We start from the raw sequence: 23,742 nt of genomic DNA, 5'->3' as shown, positions 1-23,742 counted from the left end.
AGCAGCACATGTCTTGCATACATCAGGCAACTGTTTAGAACAGTCATAGCCATCTCACTTAATCAGGTAATAGCACACTATTGACATATTAGACCAATTTAATACATCTGTTTTCTTTATCCATTTACATTTCATCTCAAAGGTCTCCAGTACAATGGGATTTCTGCTGAGCACAATCAAAGGGCCAGTAATCCAATAATTTGATTTTCTTGCTGGACAGAACAGGAGAGAGGGAAAGCTGTCCTTCTCTTGCCTCCCAGCAAGTGAGCTGCATTAGCCTTTAAGCTTCCTATGTAAAACATACCCCAAGGGCAGCAGAAGGCCACTTAAACACAGCTTGGAGGGCATAACTGGAACATGGCTGTGGCACGTTGGCTTTCTGCCCAGGAGTAAATTCCAACCATTAGCATCAAACACTCATCCTGAAGCTCTCAAACTGAAATTAAATGCCATCTATCAAATGAATAAACAATAATAAAGTAGCACAAGTAAATTAAAAAAATAAATTGCAGTAATTTATACTGTGGATCATCTGTTCTGGGTTGCTGTTCCGGACTGTTTGCCTCAGATTATCTTTCAGTCTATTTTTTTGACTATTGGATTTTTGTACATGTAAAACAGCCCTTGATACACAAAATGAATTTATTCATGCTCTATGCTACTTGCTACTAAAAAAATAGTTTTAAATAATGCTTGCTTTTCCTATGTAAATAATATTGTTTACTTCTGCTAGTCATAGGTTGAGTCTACATGAGTTGTGTCTAAACAAGAAGGCAAACAACAATTAAACATGCAAAAATGTACATTTAGATATCTCAGCTGGAACTAGACATTCTGGTTTAGGCAGTCAAGGAAAATTTCAGCAGGCTTCAGAATTTGGAAAGCTGTAAATTTAAAGTGAATTCAGCCTTTAAAAGTGCTCAAAGGAAAAGCAACCACTGGTTTGGGACAGATTTTAAAAGGGAAATTTTCAATAAGCAGAATTTAATCACCTAACTGAAATTTTTGCTAAGGTGTCCTGGCTAAAACTTCACTTTTTTTGAAAAACAAGAAAAAAAATACAATTCTGGGAAACGATTATGCTTTGTCTGAACTGTAGCTATTACAGCAATAAATCCACCTTGTGCTGAAATGGGACAGTATTGCAAAGAAGAGCAAAGGAAAATATTTCACTTACTGAATGTTAGTCTCATTTCCCAAAACAAGTTGACTCTTCCCAGAAACTTCTTTCCCAAAATTCCCTTAGGGTATGAAATAATTGGCTATTAACCAGTGTGTTCTTGACCCAAAGAATGGAGCAGAAAACATGCAAGTCTTGTCTGGATCACTAGAAGAAAAAAAAAGAGAAATTAGAGTAGATACACACTGCCTGAGCCCGTGGCTTTCTTCATTTTGCTCATCGAGACTGCAGGCTTTTGCCTGCATTTATAGTAGGGCAAAAGACCTGGGGGAAAGAGCAGGCAGAAAAAGAGGGGAAGGGAAACTAGAACAGCACAACCTTCTCCCTTTTCAGATTTGTTTTCCCCTGCCTGCCTGCCTTCCATTTAGTGTGGGGCTGTGAAAAAGGAAGGCTGCCAGCTCCACAGCATCATATTGCCAGCATAAAGAGCATCCTGTCTCAACCCAAGGCAGAAGAGAACTTATGAAAAAGTGCCTGCACACCAAGAGGAAAAAAAACAGCAAAATCTTATTTATCATAAATCCTGTGCACAGTCTTCTGAACAAGTGATAGTTTCCTTTATTTCCTCTTGTAAATGGATCACTTGTAACCCACCAAAACCTCCGAGGTCCCCTGGGTGGTGGCCCAGAGCCCCAAGCAGCCCATGGGAGGAGAGGCTGAGGATGCAGCTCGTGGGGACAGTTCCCCTGGCCTGGAAGGATGAAAACAAGTTATTAGTATGCACCAGGCAGAGCCAAGGGCTGAGCCTGCTGCTAATGAGTGCTGCACTGAGGGCTCAGGCCATGGTTTTACTAAATTCTGTGCTCTTGGCACACCTGAAAACACCACACCAACAGGCAGCAGGGCTTACACATCTGCCCGAGTGCAGGACAGCATAACCAAAGTGCTGGGACAGGTCTGAGCCACGGAGAAAGTGGCTGCCCCTCGATGCCAGCTGGTTCAGTGGGGCTGTGCAAGTAAAGAAGCCCTTCTGGGGCTGGTTGGCCTGTGTTGCACCTGCCCTGCTGCTGGACAGGTGTCTGGGCAGGGTACAAAGCCCTAGTGCTGGTTCATCATGGTTCACAATGATCCCTGGAAATGCCTGAACACTGCAAGGTAAGAACAGGAGGCTACAAAGGTCTGGGATGAGCTGTGATCTCACTGGCATCACAGAAGTGTGGTGCACTAGGCTGTAGGAAAGGGAGGGGAGTGTTCAGCTGCCATGGAGTGCTGCTATGGATGGATTCAGCTCTTCAGGATGTACAGAACAGGATATTAAAGGTGAAGAGATTCCCTAAATATCAGAGAGAACAACTGAGAGCCGTCTGTGTCTTGGGGCAGGTGATGAGCCAGCTGACAGCAGGTCAGGACCAGAGGGCTGCCCATGGTGGGTGACATTGTGGTCAATGTCTGCTACAGCCACCTGATCAGGAAGATGAGACAAAAATCAGAAAGCCTCCTCATGCTCACAGGACAGCAAGGGTCAGAGCACTGGAGGCACACCAAGTGCTGTTAATGAAGCAGCAGAACACACACACCACAGTATGCTCATGGTGAACCCTAGCTTGGCTCTATCTACCTTAACATGGCTCTCATCCTCTGCACAACCACTCTTCTGACCTTCAGAGGATGGTGAGCACTACCTGTACAGACCTCCTCAGCAGTCTCCTCATTGTCTTACATTCCTCATTGTCTTACACCCCTCCAAAATGTTCTGTGAGAAAAAGCTATTTTCAGTCCCCTCCAACCTTATCCTGCTGATCATTGTTTGATGCCCTGAAAGTGTAACATGTGCAAACAGGGTGTATTGGCTGCAAATTTAGAGAAAACATTTATTTTCATATATGCAAAAAAGAGGTTGTTGGCGTAGGAAGTGTGTGTTTACATACACCTGGTTTAAAAAAACTTCCCCCGTGATTCCAGGTTAGATTTCACTCTATTTCAAAAGCATTCACCTGCCATGTATCCCAAAGTGTCTGAATGTCAAGAAATGGGTTTGGAAAAACTTTCCTGATTACTTTAAAAGGAGGAATTACTATCCCCAAACACTGTGCTTCCCCATTCCTACACCTGTGGCAGGAGATCCTCTGATTTGCTGCAGTCACATTTCCCTGTATTACAGAATATGACCTGCAGAAACAGTTTTGCATCAGTTTACAAACTGTTTTACAGTATCTTATGGTGGTAGAAAGATTCCACAACAATCAGAAAGTCCTATGGTATGTTCTAGGGATGTGGGACCATTTCTAGAGAATTTGAGGAAGGAATTTTAATATATTGGGTAGAGCTTACAACTTCAAACACAAAATAGAACACTTAACTTTCTTTAAACCCTATGTCCAACTGTTCAGATTTCATGAGTGCCTCAGGATCTCACAACATTCTTATGCACACCTACATAATACCAGTGCTCTGCTTATTCTATATTTCAGAAACTTAAATACACGACAAATTCTCTCATGCTGCAAATTTATCTTCATTGAGCTATCTTTTGATCTTGGGCATTAACTCTGATCAGCACTAAGGCAGAGACAGTCTATCCAATTAGCAGGTGACAGCCTCAGAAACTCAGGACACAGCACCACTGTTGCACTGCCTTCCAGGAGATTTGAGCTCAACAAACACACCAGGTGAACCTGGCCACAGTATTTGTCTGCCTTCCTCAGCTGGCCTGCTCAGATGGCATTTTGCCAGTTAGCGAGGTAAAATACTGCTTTTGGGGAGGTGCCAGAAGAGGATGGCTTTAGGTCCAAAACTTGCTAAGGTGTGTTAATACAGCTTTCTTCTGATTTAGCAATCACATAAAGCATCTTGACTTTCTTTGCATACCACCAGCTCCTTATCAGACACTGCTGTATAGAATCCAAACAACAAACATCCAACTTGTTTTCCAACATCTGCAAAAACAAATTATCTTTCAAAGGAGATTGGGTTTGTGCTCTTGTGTTCTTTTATGGATGCCATCAAGGAAACTGTTTCACTCAATAGTTACACTTGGAGCAATGACCACCCTATCCTGTGTTTTCCCCTGCTCAGAGAAAGGGGCATCTGAGCCATTGTCAAGGTTTCTGAGCACAAATAGCAAATATAGTTTTGCATTGAATGTCAAATAAACCCAGCATTTTGTTTTATCGGCAATTTCAAAGCCACAGGGGGAAATCCATGACTCAGCCTCCCTTAAAATTCACTAGTTAATCGTGAACAATCATACCTCAGTGCTTTGTACCTCCAGTTAATCTGTTTGTGTCTGTGTCAACCAATTCCTGCTTGCTATGATACTGCAGCACCCTAAATCTTTAAGAGCAGGAAACCAGGATTTGGGAATGTTCTGCAAGCTGGCTGAAATCAGTGACTCTCCAGATGTTCTTGGATGCCTGAAGTGGAGTCAGATGAGGCTGCATTGAAGAACTCTTAGGTGACAGCAGGTGTGAAATGCATCAGTGTATTTCATAAGAACGAAACACAGCTGGGATGGACAAGTAAAACTCCAAGATCCAGTAATGGTCCCAATAATTTCTGAAACTAAGCTTGGCTAACTGTATGGCTTCAATCATTCAGCCCCTCCAGTGGGTAATTAGTGCTGAACCCAGTGGTGGTCATGTAAATAGAGCACTGAAACATCAAGAAAAATCTGTATTCTTACAGTAGCTTCTTGCTTGCTTTCCTTTGCCCTGTTGAGAATCACCACACTGTGGTTTTGAGGGTCTGTAACAGGAGAGTTCATGGGTATCATCATGACAGAAGAATCATAGGATATCCAAACCACACTCTAAAACTGGAGTTTATCCCAGGTTTCTTCAGCATTCCCACAGCAGTCCATCCTCTGTGCCTCTTTCAGTCTGAATACTATTTTTTATTAATATTTTTGGTGCAACATGATTGATCAGAAGTCTGCCTTGTCAGTCTCTGTTCATTCTTGCTCTTTCCAAGCATTTTACATTCTGTACAACAGATATAAAACCAAGATCCAAAGCTAAGATGAGAAGAAACAGATCATAAGAAGAGAAGAATCAAGAAGAAAATCCTGCAGTCCATGGAGAATATTGCCATTGTGGCTGAAGTACATTGTATAGCAACAGGAAAAAAAAGTCATAGAAAACTTCTTTAATATTATGTGTTGGTTTCACGTGCTGGGGGAAGAGGTGGATTCTCCTCAGGGAAAGCTCCATGAGGCCCGTGAAGGGAGGGGCTGTCCCGTCTCTGGGGGCTTCCCCTGTGAATTCCTGGATAAGATTCTCGATCTCCTGAGCTCCCCTGAATGAGAAGAAATAAAGCATGGAGTCCACAGAAGTTAGTGGAATGAAGATAAAGTTCCTGATGGGAATGAATTGAAAAGATGCAACTGATAAGTAGCTGAAAACCTTTTTTGTGGGCTCTAAGGAGATGGTGGTTACACTAAAATTCCTTTAAACTGTGAAATATACTTGGGGAGGATGGGTGCTTGAGAAGAAGACTTTTTGCCTCGGAGAAATTAAGCTCTCTGTTTTGGGACTGGAATATGAACAGATGCATTTGATAAAGAAGGAGATGAAGAGAATTTTGTTTTTCAGCAGCGTGCCTTTAAAAGTGGTACCCCAAGTGTGCATCGTAACCCATAGCACAGCTCTGGAAGGACTGTGGGAATGAGAGGAGAGTCATAATCTGCAATATTTTCCCAGGCGAGTGTAGATTGTGAAGGTGAAGACACCCCCTAAGCTTAAACTAAAAAAGGAACTTTCCTCTCTTAAGTGAACTGAAATGATTATTTGAGTGGATAACTGACTGAAGTGTTCTCTGTATGTTGTTGGTAAGAAATGTGGAATGAAGGGAGGAGGGAATAATCTAGGAATCTTATTCTGAATTATTTTTGTGTTATTAATAAATTTCTTCTTGTACCTTTTTAAGTTTTGAGCCTGCCTTGTCTCTACTCCTGGGTCCTGTCTCTAAAAGAAATTAAATATATTAAGGTTGGCAAACCCAATTCACACCATGACATCTTACAAGGAACAAGGAATGTCATTAGAATGAGAAGAGCCATGTTATTATGCTGAAGTTACAGGGTCTTTCTTGAACTTGCTCAAACTCCCTCCTGCCTGGATTACTGCTAAGGGTTAAGAGTACAGAATTTTTACTGAAAATAACTGAGAACCCAGTTATTTTCTGAAGAGATGTGGGAGAAAGGGCTGGAAGTGAACGCAACACAAGAAAACTTGAAATGGGGAGGAGGACTACAAATACAAATTTACTCCCCTGCAAAACCAATTCATCTAAAATTGAGTAAAAGAACAAGATGATATCTCCCTCCTACAACACATTCCATTCTTCATGTATATTGACATTGAAGGGTAAGCATGATAAATAGCTCTAATTTCAGTAACAAAAAGAAGAAAATTATGAGACTGACTCCAGCCAGCAGTTTTCTCCTGCCTCAAACCTTGCATGGTCTTCTACAAGGAGACTCTGCTGGCAGTGTTAGGCAGGTTTGGGGAACCCTCTTTAAGGGCATAGAGGGGATTTTTTGCTGGTCCTCAGGCATGTCAGTTAACTTGTTATCATATCAATACATAAACATGTTTTCATGCAGCCAAAACCTTCCAAAGGGAGTTGAAAAGGAAAGTGTTTACCCTTATGAACCAACAGTAGGGTCCACAGCAGATTCATAACGAGAATCTGTAAATAAAAAAAAAGTTGTTTTTTAAAACTTTCACCCCCACCAAAGAATTTTTTGGAGTGATCATGCCCTAAACTATTTGATCCTTTACTCTTGAAACACAGTGTAGCCAGCTGAAAACCAAATTCACATTTAGTGTTTAAGCAGTGAATAATGTTAGCAGTCAGTTAAACAAAAACAAAGATTAACTGTACAACTCACATTAATATATAGTGTATCTGATGCCTAAATTTTAACACAATGTCAAACACTATGCTCAATATCATTCAAAATGAGAATTAGAATCTATCAAAATGGCCTTTAATAAACTCAAAAGTATATACAACTTGTCCTATAAAGGGAAAAGTGTATCTAAATATACCAACAAAGACGAAGGTAATTGAAAAGTTTCTTTAAAATAAGACAAAAAAATATAGAGAAAACAAATCCAGTTAATTCTTTTCAGGACCTAATTAACCTTAAAAACAGAGCCTCCAGCCTTTCCCATGCATTTCAATGCAAGGGAGAATATCCCTTGCTCCAAACTATAGGTCTGATTTAATGGAGTTTATTGAGGATAAAGGCTGAGGAGTCAGTCTGTGGTACCCTCTCTGTGCACTGAAAAGTGTCCTGTTGCAAAGGAAAATGCACTGAGCTCAGCCATCCCAATTGACGTGTCAGCTGCTATTCAGCATAAGCAAAGATAGCAAAAGAATGCAAAAGAATCAGCCATCACAGCATATTTACAAAGGTAGCACAGCAACAGATGTTGGTTAGGAGACAGCAAATCAAAGCACCTGCTATTTAAACACAGAGGTACATCTTACATTAATATATTTGTACACACAGAGCTCACACACATACATGTATCACAAAACAAAATTGTATATAAAAAGGAGCAAATGTCCTCTCTAGGACATCTTTGTATGAACATGAGTGGAACTCCAGCTGAAGATGCAATATATTGATGTTGAAACAGTATCTTCTTGCTGCAAGTAAAAAGCTTTAAAAAAAAATTCAAAGAACAGTTTTTTTCACAGGCATCTACAACTCATCAGGTATGCACAACACATACACTCCCTGATCTTATGCTGTTGTGTCCCTGCCAAAACCCCTCATGGCTCTGGAGGAATTTCTGTGCTGAGATCAGGATCTGACTGGGTCATTCCCTGCAGTGGTGCCTGGCACAGATCTCCCACTGCCATCTCTGGAGGTTCTGCCTCACTGCTCATGGCACTCTGCTACATTCAGGTTCAATCACCTGAAACGCTCCAGCTTCCTCGTTTCCCCAGTGCCTACCAGTTAGTGCATTTTCATCAGAGAGGATGAGAGTGGCAGAGAGAATTCCTTGCCAAAGGTTATCTCCGAGTTCATGGTGTGTGTCCTTCTGCTGCCACATCCAAGAAATTGTTAACACAGTTCCAGGCAGGCTTCCCTGGGACTGGTCCTGTGGGGCCAGGATGAATATCTGCTGCACCAGGGAGGACAAGCTGGGCTGGCACCACAGCTCCGTGTGGACATGGTCAGCCTTCAAACGCCTGTGAAATGATCTTCCACCTTCAGCTTTCCAATGCTACTGTTGTTTCCAAGAACTAAACAGACACAGCCCATCGGGCTCTGCTCAGCAAGAAAAAAGCTCACCCAGAGCAGTGGGAATCCCCCAAAATCCTCTGTACTGGTCTGAAATTGTTCCATAGAAAGGGGGGTTTGGACTTCTGTGCTCACATAGAAGGAGCTTCAGCCACTTCTGTGACCCACGTGGATCAAAATTACAGGGGAGGCTGCATGTAATGGAGGGGGGAAGGGGGGGCCATTTATGCCTCCTCTTATCTGACATGAAAATCATTCCCAAAAGCTAGCACAAGACATTCATTAAGTCCGTCTTAAGCTTTTGAAGATCCACCTCAGTTTCCTCTACAACAGCTGGTGGGAGTTTACAATAAATGAGGATAAACTGGTACACAGCCCATGCTCTTGTAATTGGCACAGTGATGGACTTTGAGCTCTTTTCAACATTTGTGAAGCCAGATGACCCAGGCTTAGCAGCAAGAGGATGCCACCATGACGCATAATTATTTTATAGCCCCCATTTAATTTTTGGAATATCAAAATTTATGGCAATCACTAAAGCAGATTGATTAAACCCTAAGCATAAACACACCATGAAACAGAAGCTGTTTTGCTGTTATCCCAAGGAAGCATCTATTTGCAAAGTACATGGCAATATCAAAGAGCTCTCTATTGATTAAACCTTGAAAATAAAATTGCACCACTTATCATATGCTGTTTGCAAAAACGCCAATCATTATAATACTCACATAAGCATACTGTGTCTTCCTCCTGAACTTGTTAAATTTATTACTGAGACTCTATCCTGAGCTGCCTACATGCAGAAAAAATATCATTCAGATAATGCATTAACATTTATAACCAGTATTTAAAGCTGTGCATGGTGCCATCTCAAATGATAAGGGTCTTGTCAGCATTTCCAGTATAAGCCTCATTTCAGGGAATGGAAGAAGGGAGGGAGTGGCAACACTGCATCTCAGCAATTTTAAATGACACCAACAAGAAGCCTGACATAGAAGTTGTCAATCTAATTGTACCTATCTTTCAGAGATAGGTGCATCTTTTATGTCCGTATTCAGTTTAAAAAACAGTGAAATTCTCAATCCATAATTGTAAGCTACCTGGCAAGTGCTGTCATTCTGCTTGCGCATACAGCATCCCACACGATTATAATTCTAGATCTAAGCCTTCATATTACAAAAGCTCTTAAGGTATGGAACAAAAATGATATGACCCTCCTCCTAGAGGGGAAAGGAGGAGATAAGCAAAAGAGCTAACAATACAAAAATGGGGGTTGGTTCATGACTCATGTTATCAGATGTTCCTGCGGTATCAAAATACTAATACTGAATACAAATTTTAATGCAGGAACAATAAAAAAAATAACAACTACGAGTGTTTTATGGGGTGAGAAACTTGTAGGTGCAATGCATCTGCCACGAGCCCAATTCTGCTACAGGTACAGTGTAAGCTCTGATTTGCCAAATGACACCTGTTAGCTGTTGATGTTTAAGTATTCTGCCAAAAGAAAATATATTTAAGATATTTATATTAGTACAAAAAATTACTAGAAAACAAAAGTAGTTGTCATAAGGCAAGAGGGGCTTCTGAAAGACATATCTCCAAAAAGGAAGGTATTGAAGTGCTTATACTTGAGATGGTCTGGACCACTGGACAGGTCATAAATAAATATATGCAAAGGAGGGTTCTATATCCCTCAGCTCTATAGAATTCTAAGTGCATCAGTAACACTAGCTAGAAACAATAAAGCCAAACACTACTTTCTGCAAGAGCAACAACATTTCTAATCAGAAAGCTCAAATGCTAACCAGTGTAGTTGTTGTAAAGCAAAAACACTGAGCAAATATGTGTGCAAATGGATTTTCCAGATCCCAAGCCACAGCTGATTACCAAGGCTGACTGAGCTATCCTCTTCTCCTCCCAGCTTTACTTGCTGCTCAGGCACACAGTGGACATAAAAATCTCCTGCTGTGCAAAGGATTTTATTGCTTTACAGGAAAAAGACTAATAGATGATAAAAAAGAGGCCGTATAAAGGACGGGCAGTTGTTCAAAAATTATATGCTTTGGAATGGAAAGAAATGCCACAAGAGCTATGGAATGCATACACACACTTCATATCGAGGCCAAAGCTGTTCCACTTCACATGGAATCTCATGGGCTGAAAAGGCATCACACAAAGAGCAAGGTCCCTGCTGTGCAGCAGTTGGGCACACACTCATCCACTGACTATTCCACTGATTCAGGTGTGCCCTAGCATCACCTGGCATTTAGACAGGAATGCAGATGGTTAAATATCTCCACCACCCAGACCCCAATGACTGCAACAAAGCAGAGATTATTCTAGCTCCTTCCCTTCCTATTGTCCTTTCAGTTAATGTGCATGTTTAGCATATTTCTGATTGCTTTGGAATGAGTCTATCAAGCCAGAGCTGGTTCTCAGGCCAGCCAGGAAAGCAACTCCAAAGCCAGGTAAACAGCAATGTTAAAAATTTTGACATCAAGCAGTTTTAAGCACCATCAGAGTTTGACCACTGTCAATAGCAGAGGAGGTTCTGTGTGCCTATTTGCTAGCCAAGCACCTACACCTCGCCATAAAATGACATCCTAGACACTCAAGATTTGTGTGTTTGTGAGTAACTCCACAGGGCAGAAGTCACCTGGATTCCTGGCTCCATGAAGCCAAAGGGAGATTTGTCTGTGGCTGAAGTCTAGGTCGGAGTTTTATGTATGTTTATATTGTACTTAGCACAATAACAGCTCAGGGAGCTACTTCAGATGCCAAATAAATTTTAAGGTTTCTGTGGAATTTGAAATACTTTATAAGTGATTCTCCTCGACAAATTAATGCAGCCACCATTCTCACAATTTCTAATTGTCTCATCAATTTCTTTTCATGCCACTTGCAGTTATACATCATGCTTCAAAGTCAGCATGTGTACAAGTAGCCTCCACAAGACAAATATTATAGGGTATTTTTCAGGTAAATGATTACTGCTCAGAGACAGCAAAGTTTCTGGCTAGAGTGAGGTAGAAAAGACTACAGAAAAACAGAGGAAGTTTTCCTTTATTCAAAAATTGAAGTATTTAATTCTCAGAGAATTAACTCTTTTATTCTTGTAAAAATTTGTGGGTCAAGGTAAAGATTACCCAATTCTTTCTTCAGTGGGCAACTATTCAAAACATCTCATGGAATGAACTTAATGGAAGGAACTTTTGGGAATGCATGGAGTTGAAAAAATGCCGCTTTTTTTCCACCCATCTCATTTTTTTCTGAAGCAAAACCAGAACTATGTGACCTCTGTGCATAATGACAACTCAATGACACAGCACTCATTCTGAATGTGGAATATGAAATGCTCACCATGAACTGCTCAAAAATAATCCTCAGGCCATGATTATTCATAGAAATTATTTGGTGAGTAATTTCAATTAAATAAATTCAAGAAATCGAGAAAAATAGGGTAAACTAATAGAATGCATTATTTACGATGAATAATTCATTTGGAGGAACTTTCTCCCACTATTGCAGAAAGCAAGCTCAAGGCATAGGGCACTGAAGTCTCACTTAAGTCCTGTTTTGAGGACTTAATTGGGGGCTTTCATGATGAATCACTCTAGGCTGGCCTCCTGCCCAGGACTGAATTTCACCCATTGCTCCTGCTCCTCACATATTTCTAGATATGCCATTAGCACAGTGGAATTTGTATTCTTTCAACTTTACTGCCATAAAAATAATGACACGTAGAGATTTCATTATGTTTCTTTTACTACTAAAAAGCTAAAGGGAAAAAAAACTTTTGCAACAGCTCACCAGACTTTCAACAGTGAACGTTTATCATACACATACACAAATCAATTGCATTATGCAAATATGAGCTCCCTTACTGGAGTAAGGCAGAAGACACAATAATTTAAACAAGACTCTCCAAATCACTAAAACCAGTTGTGTGCACTTGTGTTTGCATGATGGGACATTCCCAGTTAAAAACATTCACAGTATGTAACACACAGATAATAACTCTGAGGAAGCTGAAAAAAATTGTACATGTAAAGGATGGTGGTAGAAATTAATGTAGACACACATTTGAAACACCATAGAGAATAGATCCATTGTTATTTTAAGGATGGGAAAATAAAACCCCATACTTACTTTTTTTATTTTGTTCTTGTTGCTCAGCAATGCCAGCACAGAATATCTATCATCAGGAAGATTCATCTCGTTGTTCCTATCAGAGAAAAGGACCCATTGACATAATGAAACAAAGCACTTCCAAAAATATTTAAACCACTCAATAAAACCTAAGTGCCTGCTTTGAAGCTAAGCATTTGTTCAAAGATCTGATCCAAATCCCACTGAAATCAGTCTGAGTCCTTCCACTGACACCAAAGGGCTTTAGATCAGACATACTGCTTTCCTGAATAGGATGAAGACATCCATAAATATTAATTGTCTCACAGTGCTTTGCTGGGTCCTTTGATAAAAAGTGTGAGTGTAGTAGGGGAGTGGATATTTGTTTTTCTAGGCAAGAAAGAAAAAAACCTGGGCTAAATATAAACTAATGATCAGTTCTTAATTGCACAGTGGTGAGTCCATCAGTATCCCCAAAGCACAGGGATGCTTTCTGACAGCCAAGTTCTCTATCACATTTCCTGCTGAAACCAATATTACTGCCATTATAACACACTAAATTCTATTCTTAAGACAGTCAGGATTAATGATACAAAAAATCAGAAAGTGGTAGTTCTGCTGTTGCTGCAGTTTGTACTACCAGGGTAGAATCACACTGTGCTGTTATAGAACAGATTACTCCAGATATATTGAAACAAATCATGATGAAGTCTCCTTGCAAAAAAAATCATGTTGCAGTTGGATAATGGGTCTCAAAGAGGCACAACCTTGGCCAGGGTCCTTGCAGGAAGCAAAAACTGAGGGAAGAGTTAGAAAGCACAGTGGTTTTAAGTCATAGTTCATTAAATTCTTCCAGTTATACAATAGGTAGTCATGAAGTGCAAGTGAACAGTATTCTGAAGTAGGCCAGCTCTCCATATGTTTGCATGGCTGGGAGAAATTGAGCTAAAAAGCACATCTGGAAACCAGAGAAATTCCTTACAGTTGATGGCACAAGCAATCACTGATTGCCAGCAAAAAGCAAATAGACACCACCACCCTGTCTGGAGTGCCCCTCTGCCCTCAAACTGGCTCATCCAGCAGTGCTTCCACCGAGGCTTCATCCCAAAGCTCTCCCTCCTCTGCCTCTCCCAGCATGTGTGGCTCCAGCCAGCTTTGCTGGGCAGCCCAGGGGAGCAGGGATGGACACAGGGCCACAAAGGGCACAGTCTGCCAGCTCCTTTCTCCCTGCCTCTCATGCTCACCCTCCTTCACCATCCCCTGTCCATCCCTTTCCCAAAGAAAGTGGAAGCCAGAGACTCCTCTTTCATCCTGTTCTTTATAGTGCTGCTGGATGAGATAAAACCGTGGATTACAAGTAATAATTATTTTGCATATTGTTCACTGCTAAATCTGGAAACTGTTTATTTCCTTAAGAATTCTTTTTGAGTGAGGCTCAAGAATCCACTTTACAGTATGGGAAAAACCCCAAAAGTGTAACATAGCTGTGGAAGCAGAATATCTCCAGCTACAAAGAGACACACATACACACAGAGAAAGCAAGAATACAAGGTACTTGTTGGAGAGCAGTGATGATTATGTCAGAACCCTAAAAGCTTACTTGGAGTAGGCATTTCATATGCAGTTCAGGATTACAGGATGAGGAACATATGAGATCAGTAAATACCTACATTTACAAATTCCCATTGTTTACTGCATCAGCCATCACGTTGTGTTCATGGAAATCAATATTGGCTTCTACTTATACTACATGAATAAACACTTCTTTACTTGCCAGCAGTATTCAGGCTACCTTAATAGATTCTAACAATCAGTAAAACTTACATCCTGCCCTCCATCCAATTCACAGAGTTTTTGCTTTGTTTCTGGCTGCCTTCAATTCTTTATGCCATAAGACTAACTGGGTAAGTTTGTTCCTTCACTTATATACAGAGAAGCAAACCCAGAAAAATGTATAGGTAAAGATTTATAAGTAGTGTTTAGAATTCACCTGCAGATACAATGTGAAGAAAGAAAATTATCTCCACATTTTTCCAGACTTTTTCTGTTCCTTGATATTTACTCTCCCAGAAGGACAACAGCATGATGTGCACTAGGCAGGAAGGGTAATGATCTGTGCCAAATTTTATGTGCTTATGCTTCATGCTGTGGTCTGACTTTTTTTTCCCCTGCCAGCAGACAGATAAAGTGGTGGTTTCAGGACCATGCAAGAGCCAAGAGCTGCACTGGTGTATGGAGCAGCAAAGGACTAACAGACTATTTGAAGCAGGTTAAGGCTGGCACCAGGCAAGTATTCAGTTTATATTTGCTCTGCAGCTGTCTGGGAGTGTCCCATGGGAAACAGGTACAGGATAATTAAGGGCTCTTAAGAAAGCAGACAAGGATATTACAAGGATAAACATTTCAAACTGAAGACAGTTAGATGCAGAGTTGTAGAGAAAGCCATTTTTTTTACCTGTGGGGGAGGAAACTTATTGGAACAATTTACTGTACATGATGGCAGATTTTCACCATAGGCAACTGCTAGAATTTGCCTGGCTATGTTATTTGGTTTCATTTTTTTTTTTTCGTTCTCCTATGAAGCCTGATTTAGTTTGAATAGGAATTAATTCCAATTTAGCTGATGGTTTGGGTTATGCAAGATTCAAAAGCCACGATGGCTCTATTAAGACTCATAATCTATGAATCCATACTCAGTCTTCATAACCTTGTACAAAACAGAGCATGAAGGAACACAGCTAAATATTTGTGGCCTCCACAATGCTTACAAATCAGGCATAACCTTGAGTTTCCACAAGCCCTCATGAGCTGCAGTACCAACCTGCCTCCTGGTCTTCCATCCCTGGAGGCTCCCAGACACTCGCAGACTGGAAATGTTCCTGCGTTCAACATATAAAATAAAAGGCAGTAAAACAGGTGGAGGAAAAAAGCTGCTCTTTTATACTCTGTATTTAATTGAAGGGATTATAAAACACTTCAGGCATGCGGAGAAATCAGGACTTTGTTCCTAAATAAAATGCTGAAGCTATTATATTTTTTTTTTAATCCTTGTTCCTCCTCCTACAACCATGGTTATTATATGCATGCATTTGCGGTGTAATAGAATCAGTATCATCTCTGTGTCTTATTACTGTTGCAATCCCCTAACATGCTGTTCCTTCCATCCCACATGAATCTGGTAATTACTGCTGAGGCATGCCATGAGTACGCTTTCCCTTCCAAGGCAGCATCAGCAGTGCCACAAACACATTTCCTATGTATTAGTAAACACAAGCAAGTGGGACGGTATGTTGCCTCATAAGCCAATTCCAGGACATGGTCCTTGCTCACCAGAAAGCTGCACCTGACTGAAACTCATGGACATAAATAAATGTGCACTGTGAGACAAGGGGAAAATGCACTGGACCTACTGGTGCCTTCATTTTTGCAGTGTTGGAGCAAGCCCTGTGAGAGCTGGCAGTGTTGCACTGGGCTGCTCAGGTGAGACGTGATGAAGGGAGGTGATGAAGGAGCCTCTGTGTGTCTCTGTGATGGCCAGGTGTGTGTGAATATGCTCCCTTCTGATAATAATAAAAGAAAAAAATCAACCTAGGTCTCCTTTTACCCTCTCTTTTTAGGCTCATGCCCCCAGACTGTGTTAGAAAGAGCTGAAAACAGGATTTGCTACAGCTTGTAACTAGTCCAATTTTGCTCCCCAAACACCATATCCTCATGTTTAGAGCAGAAAACAAGCAAAAAATCTCACAGAATAATAATCTGGCTGCTGGTGTATTAGTGTTGTAAAACAGCAGATCTGCCACACATATCTTTCCTGATCCTAGCAATTTTTGCTCCTGAACTCAGCAGGATAGAGTCAGAATGGAGCAGCTCTGAGTGCATTTCAGAATCCAAATCTTGCTGAAATTCACACAGCACCACACCAAAAGTGTGCTCCAATGTGGGATGCTCCTGCTCTTGTCACAACCTCTCCCAAATTTTAGATAGAGGAGCTGCAACTCCAACTGCTTCAATCCCAAATGCAAACTCCAGCACTATTCCTGTCCAGGAGCACTGCAAAGGCATCTGTGCTGGCTGCTGCAGGATGTTACCTTTTCCAGCCTCAGGAGGAGAGATAAGAATAGACAGTACATTTCTGCTGCTCCTAAAATGTGGGCTCTGATAGACAATGGCTAAAGAATACTGTGAGATGACAGTGCCACTTTTGCCAGTTCCAGACCTCTTTTGGCAGAAAACCTTTACATTCTAGAGACTAAAAAAAGTGCATATAAGAATCAATAAGATTCTATAAGAATCTGGTAATAATGCACCCTGCTCTGATTGCACTTTAAAAATTCCCTGTAGAGTGCCTTTTTGTCCTCTCCCCCCAGTGTGAACCCGAAGTTTTACCTTTAGACAGAGATCAAGAGCAGCCATCCTTTCCCATCACACAGATCTGTGCCCAGGGCACGGAGCTTAAGCAAACTCACAAGAACCCTGATCCAACATCTGGTTCTTTTTAAAGGCAGTCAAACACTACACCATAATATTTCAAAGGGGCAGTGGGATTAATCCAGCCAGTGGGAATCATGGTGTTAGATGTGGTTAAATCTGGCTGCTCAGTACTCGGGGGAGCATCCCAGAGGATGTAGGGATTCAGTCTTGGCACTGCCGCTGCCTGGCAGCCCGGTTCGGTGGAAGGTGTTGAACTTCCCTGAATGTGGAACACCAGTGTGCTGGGCAGAGCTCGACACGGCAGTTTGGGAAGGGGGCTGCTCCAGCCGGAGCGGGGGATCGATGCTGGTGCCAGATCCGAGATTTGCAGCAACGCTGCTCCGAGAGCCAGATCGTGCATTTATGTGATGTGCGATGTGCGATGCGCGCGTCGGTGTGGCGTGTGCGGAGGATGTGTGCGGGCTGCGCGTGTGTGCGGTGTGCGGGCTGCGTGTCTCTGTGCGGTGTGAGTGTCTCTGTGCGGTGTGAGTGTGTGCGGTGTGAGTGTGTGCGGTGTGAGTGTGTGCGGTGTGCGTGTCTCCGTGAGGTGTGCGTGTCTCTGTGCGGTGTGAGTGTGTGCGGTGTGCGTGTCTCTGTGCGGTGTGAGTGTGTGCGGTGTGAGTGTCTCTGTGCGGTGTGAGTGTGTGCGGTGTGAGTGTGTGCGGTGTGCGTGTCTCTGTGCGGTGTGAGTGTGTGCGGTGTGAGTGTCTCTGTGCGGTGTGAGTGTGTGCGGTGTGAGTGTGTGCGGTGTGCGTGTCTCCGTGAGGTGTGCGTGTCTCTGTGCGGTGTGAGTGTGTGCGGTGTGAGTGTGTGCGGTGTGTGAGCGGTGTGCGTGTCTCTGTGCGGTGTGAGTGTGTGCGGTGTGTGTGCGCTGTGAGTGTGTGCGGTGTGCGTGTCTCTGTGCGGTGTGAGTGTGTGCGGTGTGTGTGCGGTGTGAGTGTGTGCGGTGTGCGTGTCTCTGTGCGGTGTGCGTGTCTCTGTGCGGTGTGCGTGAGTGCGGTGCGTGCGCGCCTGCCGGCTGCCTTTTGCCGAAGAGGCTGCTTGACTTGCTTTCAATTTTGAGGGCGCGGATTCAGGGACTCGGGGCCAAAATTTCTCCGGACCCAGGTAAATCCGCTTGTTACCTTATTCCCCTTCCCGGCTCCGAGTGCCCGCGCTGTCCTGCAGGTGCTGTCAGAGCGAAGAGCGGCCGAGCCAGGAGCGGAGCCGGCTGCGAGAGCCGCCAAGGGAAGGGGGGACGGGGACCGGGACAGGGGGGCTGGGAAAAACGTGTCCCCCCCGCCCCCGGCTGACGTCAGCGCGGCTCCGCGCGGGGCACCCGGCAAAAGCGCCGCGCCGCGCCGCGCCCCGCGCACTGCCCGCGCTCAGCGCCGCGCTCCCGCAGCGCCGCGCTCTCGGCCCCCGCCCGGCCCAACTTCCCGCACGGCCGCGGCCGGGACGGGCCCGGCCAACACGGGACGGGACGGCGGCGCCCCGCTGGGCTCCTGCTGAGGCGTGAGCGGGCGATGCCGCTCGCCGCCGGGCGCCTGGCTCCCGGGGCGCGGCGGCTCTCGGCGGCGGCCACTGCCCCCACTGCCCCCGCGGGCGCCCCGAGAGCAGGTACGAGAACGGGGGGCGGCGGGGGAGCGCGGTCCGGGGGCGCCGCTGCGGCGGGGAGGATTCGCTGTCGGTCGCTGTGTCCCCCGGTTTAAGATGCCGGGAGGCACCGGGAGCTGGGCAGCGCGATGAGCCGCGGCTCCGGGACGGGCAGCGGGGACGGGATCGTGCTGCCGGCGGCCGCCGGGGCGGAGGCGGCGGCCGCGACGGGCGGGGGATGGGGCGGAGAGCCCGGCGCTGGGGACCCGGGTTTCGGGGAGCTCCCCGACGGGGCTTTCCCCACAGCATCTCCGCAGGCGCTTTCCGAGAGGAAAAGAAGGGAGGAGGAGGGGGGGATTCCAGAGGAGTTTGGAAGTCGCTGCCTTGCAGCTCCCCTTCCCCCCCAGCCTTCCGACCTGCTTTCGCTCTCCCCGTGCAGCCTCTGCTCCCGGCCGTGTTCACTGGGGATTTCTTCTTTCTCTCCTTACCTGTCTCACAAGGTTTGACTATAGGTACCAAAGCAGGGATCGACGGCGCATAAAGATGCTGAAGGGTGTTTGGTTGCTCAGTTTGTTAACAGTGGCTGGGATCTCGTGGACAGAGAGTCGCAAACCTGCCAAAGACATTTGCAGCAAGAGCCGCTGCCCTTGCGAGGAGAAGGAGAACGTGCTGAACATCAATTGTGAAAACAAGGGATTTACAACCGTCAGCCTCCTCCTGCCGCCCCCGTCCAAGATCTATCAGCTGTTTCTCAATGGGAATGCACTGACCCGCCTGTTCCCCAATGAGTTTGTCAACTATTCCAACGCCGTGACCCTGCACCTGGGCAACAACGACATGCAGGAGATCCGTACAGGGGCCTTCAGCGGCCTCCGCACCCTCAAGAGGCTGCACCTCAACAACAACAAGCTGGAAGTGCTGAAGGAAGACACCTTCCTGGGCTTGGAGAGTCTGGAGTACCTGCAGGCTGATTACAATTACATCAGTGCCATCGAAGCGGGAGCATTCAGCAAGCTGAACAAGCTCAAGGTGCTGATCCTCAATGACAACCTCCTGCTGTCCCTGCCCAGCAATGTCTTCCGCTTTGTGCTCCTCACTCACCTGGACCTGCGGGGGAACCGGCTGAAGATGATGCCTTTTGCTGGTGTGCTGGAGCACATTGGAGGCATCATGGAAATCCAGCTGGAGGAAAATCCTTGGAACTGCACCTGCGACTTGCTGCCACTCAAGTCCTGGCTAGACACCATCACCGTGTTTGTGGGTGAGATAGTCTGTGAAACCCCCTTCAGGCTTCATGGGAAAGATGTGACCCAGCTCACCAGGCAAGATCTCTGCCCTAGGAAAAGCTCCAGTGATTCAAACCAGAGGGAAAAACACCCTGTCCTCTCAGATCCACACATCTCGAGGCTGTCGCCCACAGCCAACTCTGCCATCAATCCCACCAGGGCCCCAAAAGCCAGCCGGCCACCCAAAACGAGGAACCGCCCCACCCCCCGTGTCTCTGTGTCAAAAGACAGACAAATATTTGGACCTATCATGGTTTACCAGACAAAGTCTCCTGTGCCCATCACATGCCCAGCTGGCTGCATCTGTACATCCCAGAGCTCAGACAATGGCTTAAATGTTAACTGCCAAGAGAAAAAGATAAGTAACATCTCTGATCTCCACCCCAGGCCAACGAGTCCAAAGAAACTTTACCTTACCAGTAACTATCTTCAAGTCATTTATAGAGCCGATCTCACAGAGTACAGCTCTCTGGATTTGCTGCATCTAGGAAATAACAGAATTGCAGTGATACAAGAAGGTGCCTTTACAAACCTCACAAGTTTACGCAGACTTTATCTCAATGGCAACTACCTTGAGGTTCTGTACCGATCCATGTTTGAAGGGCTGCACAGCCTGCAATATCTCTACCTAGAGTACAATGTCATTAAGGAGATCCTGCCACGCACATTTGATGCTCTGAGTAATCTTCATCTGTTGTTTCTCAATAACAATCTGCTCAGATCCTTGCCTGATAATGTCTTTGGAGGCACTTCCCTCACCAGGCTCAACCTTAGGAACAACCATTTCTCGTACCTGCCTGTGAGAGGAGTCTTGGACCAGCTCTCAGCTCTGATTCAGATAGACCTCCAGGAGAACCCTTGGGACTGCACGTGTGACATCCTGGGGCTGAGGAACTGGATAGAGAAAGTCACTGACCAGAACAACCAGCAGTCAAATCCCCCTGTAGTTATCAATGAAGTAATATGTGAGTCTCCCACCAAGCACTCTGGAGAGCATCTGAAATTCCTGAGCAAAGAAGCCATCTGCCCAGAGAACCCCAACTTGTCAGATTCTTCTGTCCTCTCCATGAACCAGAACACTGATACCCCCCATCTCAGTGTCTCACCCAGCTCCTACCCAGAATTACACACTGAAGTTCCGCTGTCTGTCCTAATTTTAGGCTTGCTGGTTGTGTTTATTTTGTCTGTTTGTTTTGGGGCAGGTCTGTTTGTCTTCGTCCTCAAGCGCCGGAAGGGGGTGCAGAGCATGCCCAGCAGTGCCAACAATGTTGATATCAGTTCATTTCAGCTCCAGTATGGGTCTTACAACACTGAGACCCACGATAAAACTGAAGGACATGTTTATAACTACATTCCCCCTCCTGTTGGACAGATGTGCCAAAACCCAATCTACATGCAAAAGGAAGGGGATCCAGTTGCCTATTACAGGAATCTCCATGAGTTTAGCTATAGCAGTCTTGACCACAAAAAAGAAGATCCCACCAGTCTTGCATTTACTATCAGTGCAGCTGAATTACTGGAAAAGCAGTCTTCACCAAGGGAACCAGAGCTGCTGTATCAAAATATTGCAGAAAGGGTCAAGGAACTCCCCACTGGAGGATTAGTTCATTATAACTTTTGTACCTTACCCAAAAGGCAGTTTGCCCCTTCATATGAATCCAGACGCCAAAACCAGGACAGGATAAATAAAACTGTTTTATATGGAACTCCCAGGAAATATTTTGCAGAACAGTCTAAACCTGAGCATCCTTTACTCCAAGGAAAGCTACAAACAGAACCAGACTACCTCGAAGTTCTGGAAAAACAAACTGCAATCAGTCAGCTGTGAGGGGGGAGGTGGGAGACAAAAGAAATTTTTAAAATGTGCTCAGCATCACATTTCTTTGAGTCTGAACTCAGTACCGAATCTGCCGCATTCCCAACATTTCCACTTTTTAAATCAGAGAAGGAGTGAGAGAGGAAAGGAACCTTTGCAGCATAGCAGGGATGTGATGTTGCTTTTACAATGTTCCCTTTAAGTTATTTCAATCTCTCTCTCCTTTTGACCCTTGTCTAGGAACTGTCATTGCAAATGTATCTTTCTGTAATAGATCTTACATAATTCTTTTTGATTTTGAAGGAAATGAGGAAGGGGGTCTTTGGGGTTTCTGTTTTTTTTTTTTTTCATTTCAAAATGGAAACTTAATGTATTATGTAGAAGATCTCCAAAGATCTTTTTTCCTGGACTATGACTTTCTTTTGTAAATAATAATATACAGTACTGCTGTTTCAATTACCAACTATAGCCACTGGGCGTCACTTTTTTGTGTTAAAGTGCCTTTGCACTTTAAGTACATTATTACTTAATTGTTGCTCTTAGCTTTGATAAATTGAACCTATTTTAATGTGTTGTATTTTTGAAATTAAAAAAATTGTAAAATAGATCTATATGTCAGCTGCATTAAATCAGAGGGTTTGATTTATAGGAAAGCTGCCCTTCTTTAAATGACTCTAGTTCTAGGACCTTACAGACTTAAATGTAAATTATTGGGGTATTTTTTCCCTCTAGGTTTGTTTAGAGTGACTCACTGAAATCAACTGAGAGGATTTAGCAATGGACTAGAGGTTATCAAATGCCTCAGCTGGGAATAACAGCTCATTAATAAAGGATGTTTAACACAATGTCATAGTGAACTGAACAATTAATGTCCTTCTTAATACATTGCACTGCAGCTTTAACACAGTAATGTTCAATGTCTTTAGATTATTGTCATACTTAACAGAACATTACTCATAATATTTTTGCATTGGATTAAGTGTTTTTATACATTTTGTGATAGAATTTATATTTGTAACTTTTTGGACTGAAATTAACATGTCCTCTTCCTGCCAGATACATATTTTTTCATAAGCAGGGACACCAGCAGGGGTCATCCCACACCTCATTTAATGTGTAACAGGCAAATGAACCAATGCCAAAGGTAAAAATTGGATCTGGGAATTTGGAGTCCTCCAAATCAAGGTAGCTGAAATCAGTATGTGCATCCCACTAACTTTTGGTAGTCTGAATTATGTCTATGTCTGTGCTTTTTGTCTCTAAAGCAGAAGTAATACTGCAATAATTAAATTTCTCCTGTTAGAGAAAACTACCATTAAGTTCACTGTCTTAAGTTTTATAAAATGTTTTAACTGAATTCCAATCTCAGCACTGGTTTTCTGAAGCCCATCAGTGAACAAATGCAGTGAGTCTTCTCCTTTCCCATTAACTCAGGCCTGTTTTGCTTCAAGCTTTATGTTATCACCTTCAATTTACTTTTCCTTCATGGAGAATATTGAAACCATTTTTATTAACAAGTGTACAGTCAAACTTTATTAAGCCTTATTAGCTTCTAAATAATTTTTAGATGCAAACATTATTGTGCAATTTAAACAAACAGCCCTTATTTACAACAAAAACTGTTTTGTTTTGTCTGTTCTAAATCCTTATGCAACTGGGATGGTGATCTGCATATAAAGTAGGCCAGGCTTTTCAATTCCTTATTAAAGCAATTGATGGGGTCTGAAAGAAGCACACTGTTTCCTTTTCATAAATAGGTTACTGCACATAATAATCCTTTATTATCATGCAGAGATTGAAGTGGCCTCTGCTGACTGATTTTTAGAGCTTTACTATAGTTAATAATACAGTATCTACAACTTGGAGAAATTTTCAGCAATAGCATTTAAGCTCTAAATAACAACAATCAATATTGTTCTAATCAGGACTTTGCCAAAAGGAAGTTGCTTTATATTTAAGAGCTAAAGAGGCTTTGCATGTGTATTGCCAGATATCTGAGTCACTTAGTAAAATGCCTTCTAATGATTTATGTGACATCTGAGTACATTAATATGCTAACATGTCAATTCTTTGTGTTTAGAATCCA

At 43.5% G+C, this 23,742-nt stretch overlaps 1 protein-coding gene across 3 annotated transcripts; it reads left to right on the top strand.

Annotated features, from left to right (window-relative positions):
• The first annotated feature begins 17,180 nt into the window (after positions 1-17,180).
• On the top strand, positions 17,181-22,897 carry SLITRK2 (SLIT and NTRK like family member 2). Of its 3 annotated transcripts, none has more exons than XM_079318697.1 (3): positions 17,181-17,412; positions 17,892-18,086; positions 19,055-22,897. In XM_079318697.1, exon 3 carries the CDS (start codon positions 19,098-19,100, stop codon positions 21,666-21,668), a length of 2,571 nt encoding a protein of 856 aa, XP_079174823.1. In that variant the 5' UTR covers positions 17,181-17,412; positions 17,892-18,086; positions 19,055-19,097; the 3' UTR covers positions 21,669-22,897. The 3 variants fall into 3 exon arrangements, with proteins under 3 accessions (XP_079174823.1, XP_079174824.1, XP_079174822.1); XM_079318698.1 differs by having other exon boundaries at positions 17,300-17,412; positions 17,918-18,086; XM_079318696.1 differs by lacking the exons at positions 17,181-17,412; positions 17,892-18,086 and adding an exon at positions 18,415-18,578.
• Positions 22,898-23,742: the final 845 nt, after the last annotated feature.

The sequence above is a fragment of the Erithacus rubecula genome (genome assembly GCF_903797595.1).
Source record: "Erithacus rubecula genome assembly, chromosome: 15".
NCBI classification, from domain to species: Eukaryota; Metazoa; Chordata; class Aves; order Passeriformes; family Muscicapidae; genus Erithacus; species Erithacus rubecula.
Note: the sequence above shows the minus strand (reverse complement) of the source record. Positions and strands in the feature narration are given on the sequence as shown.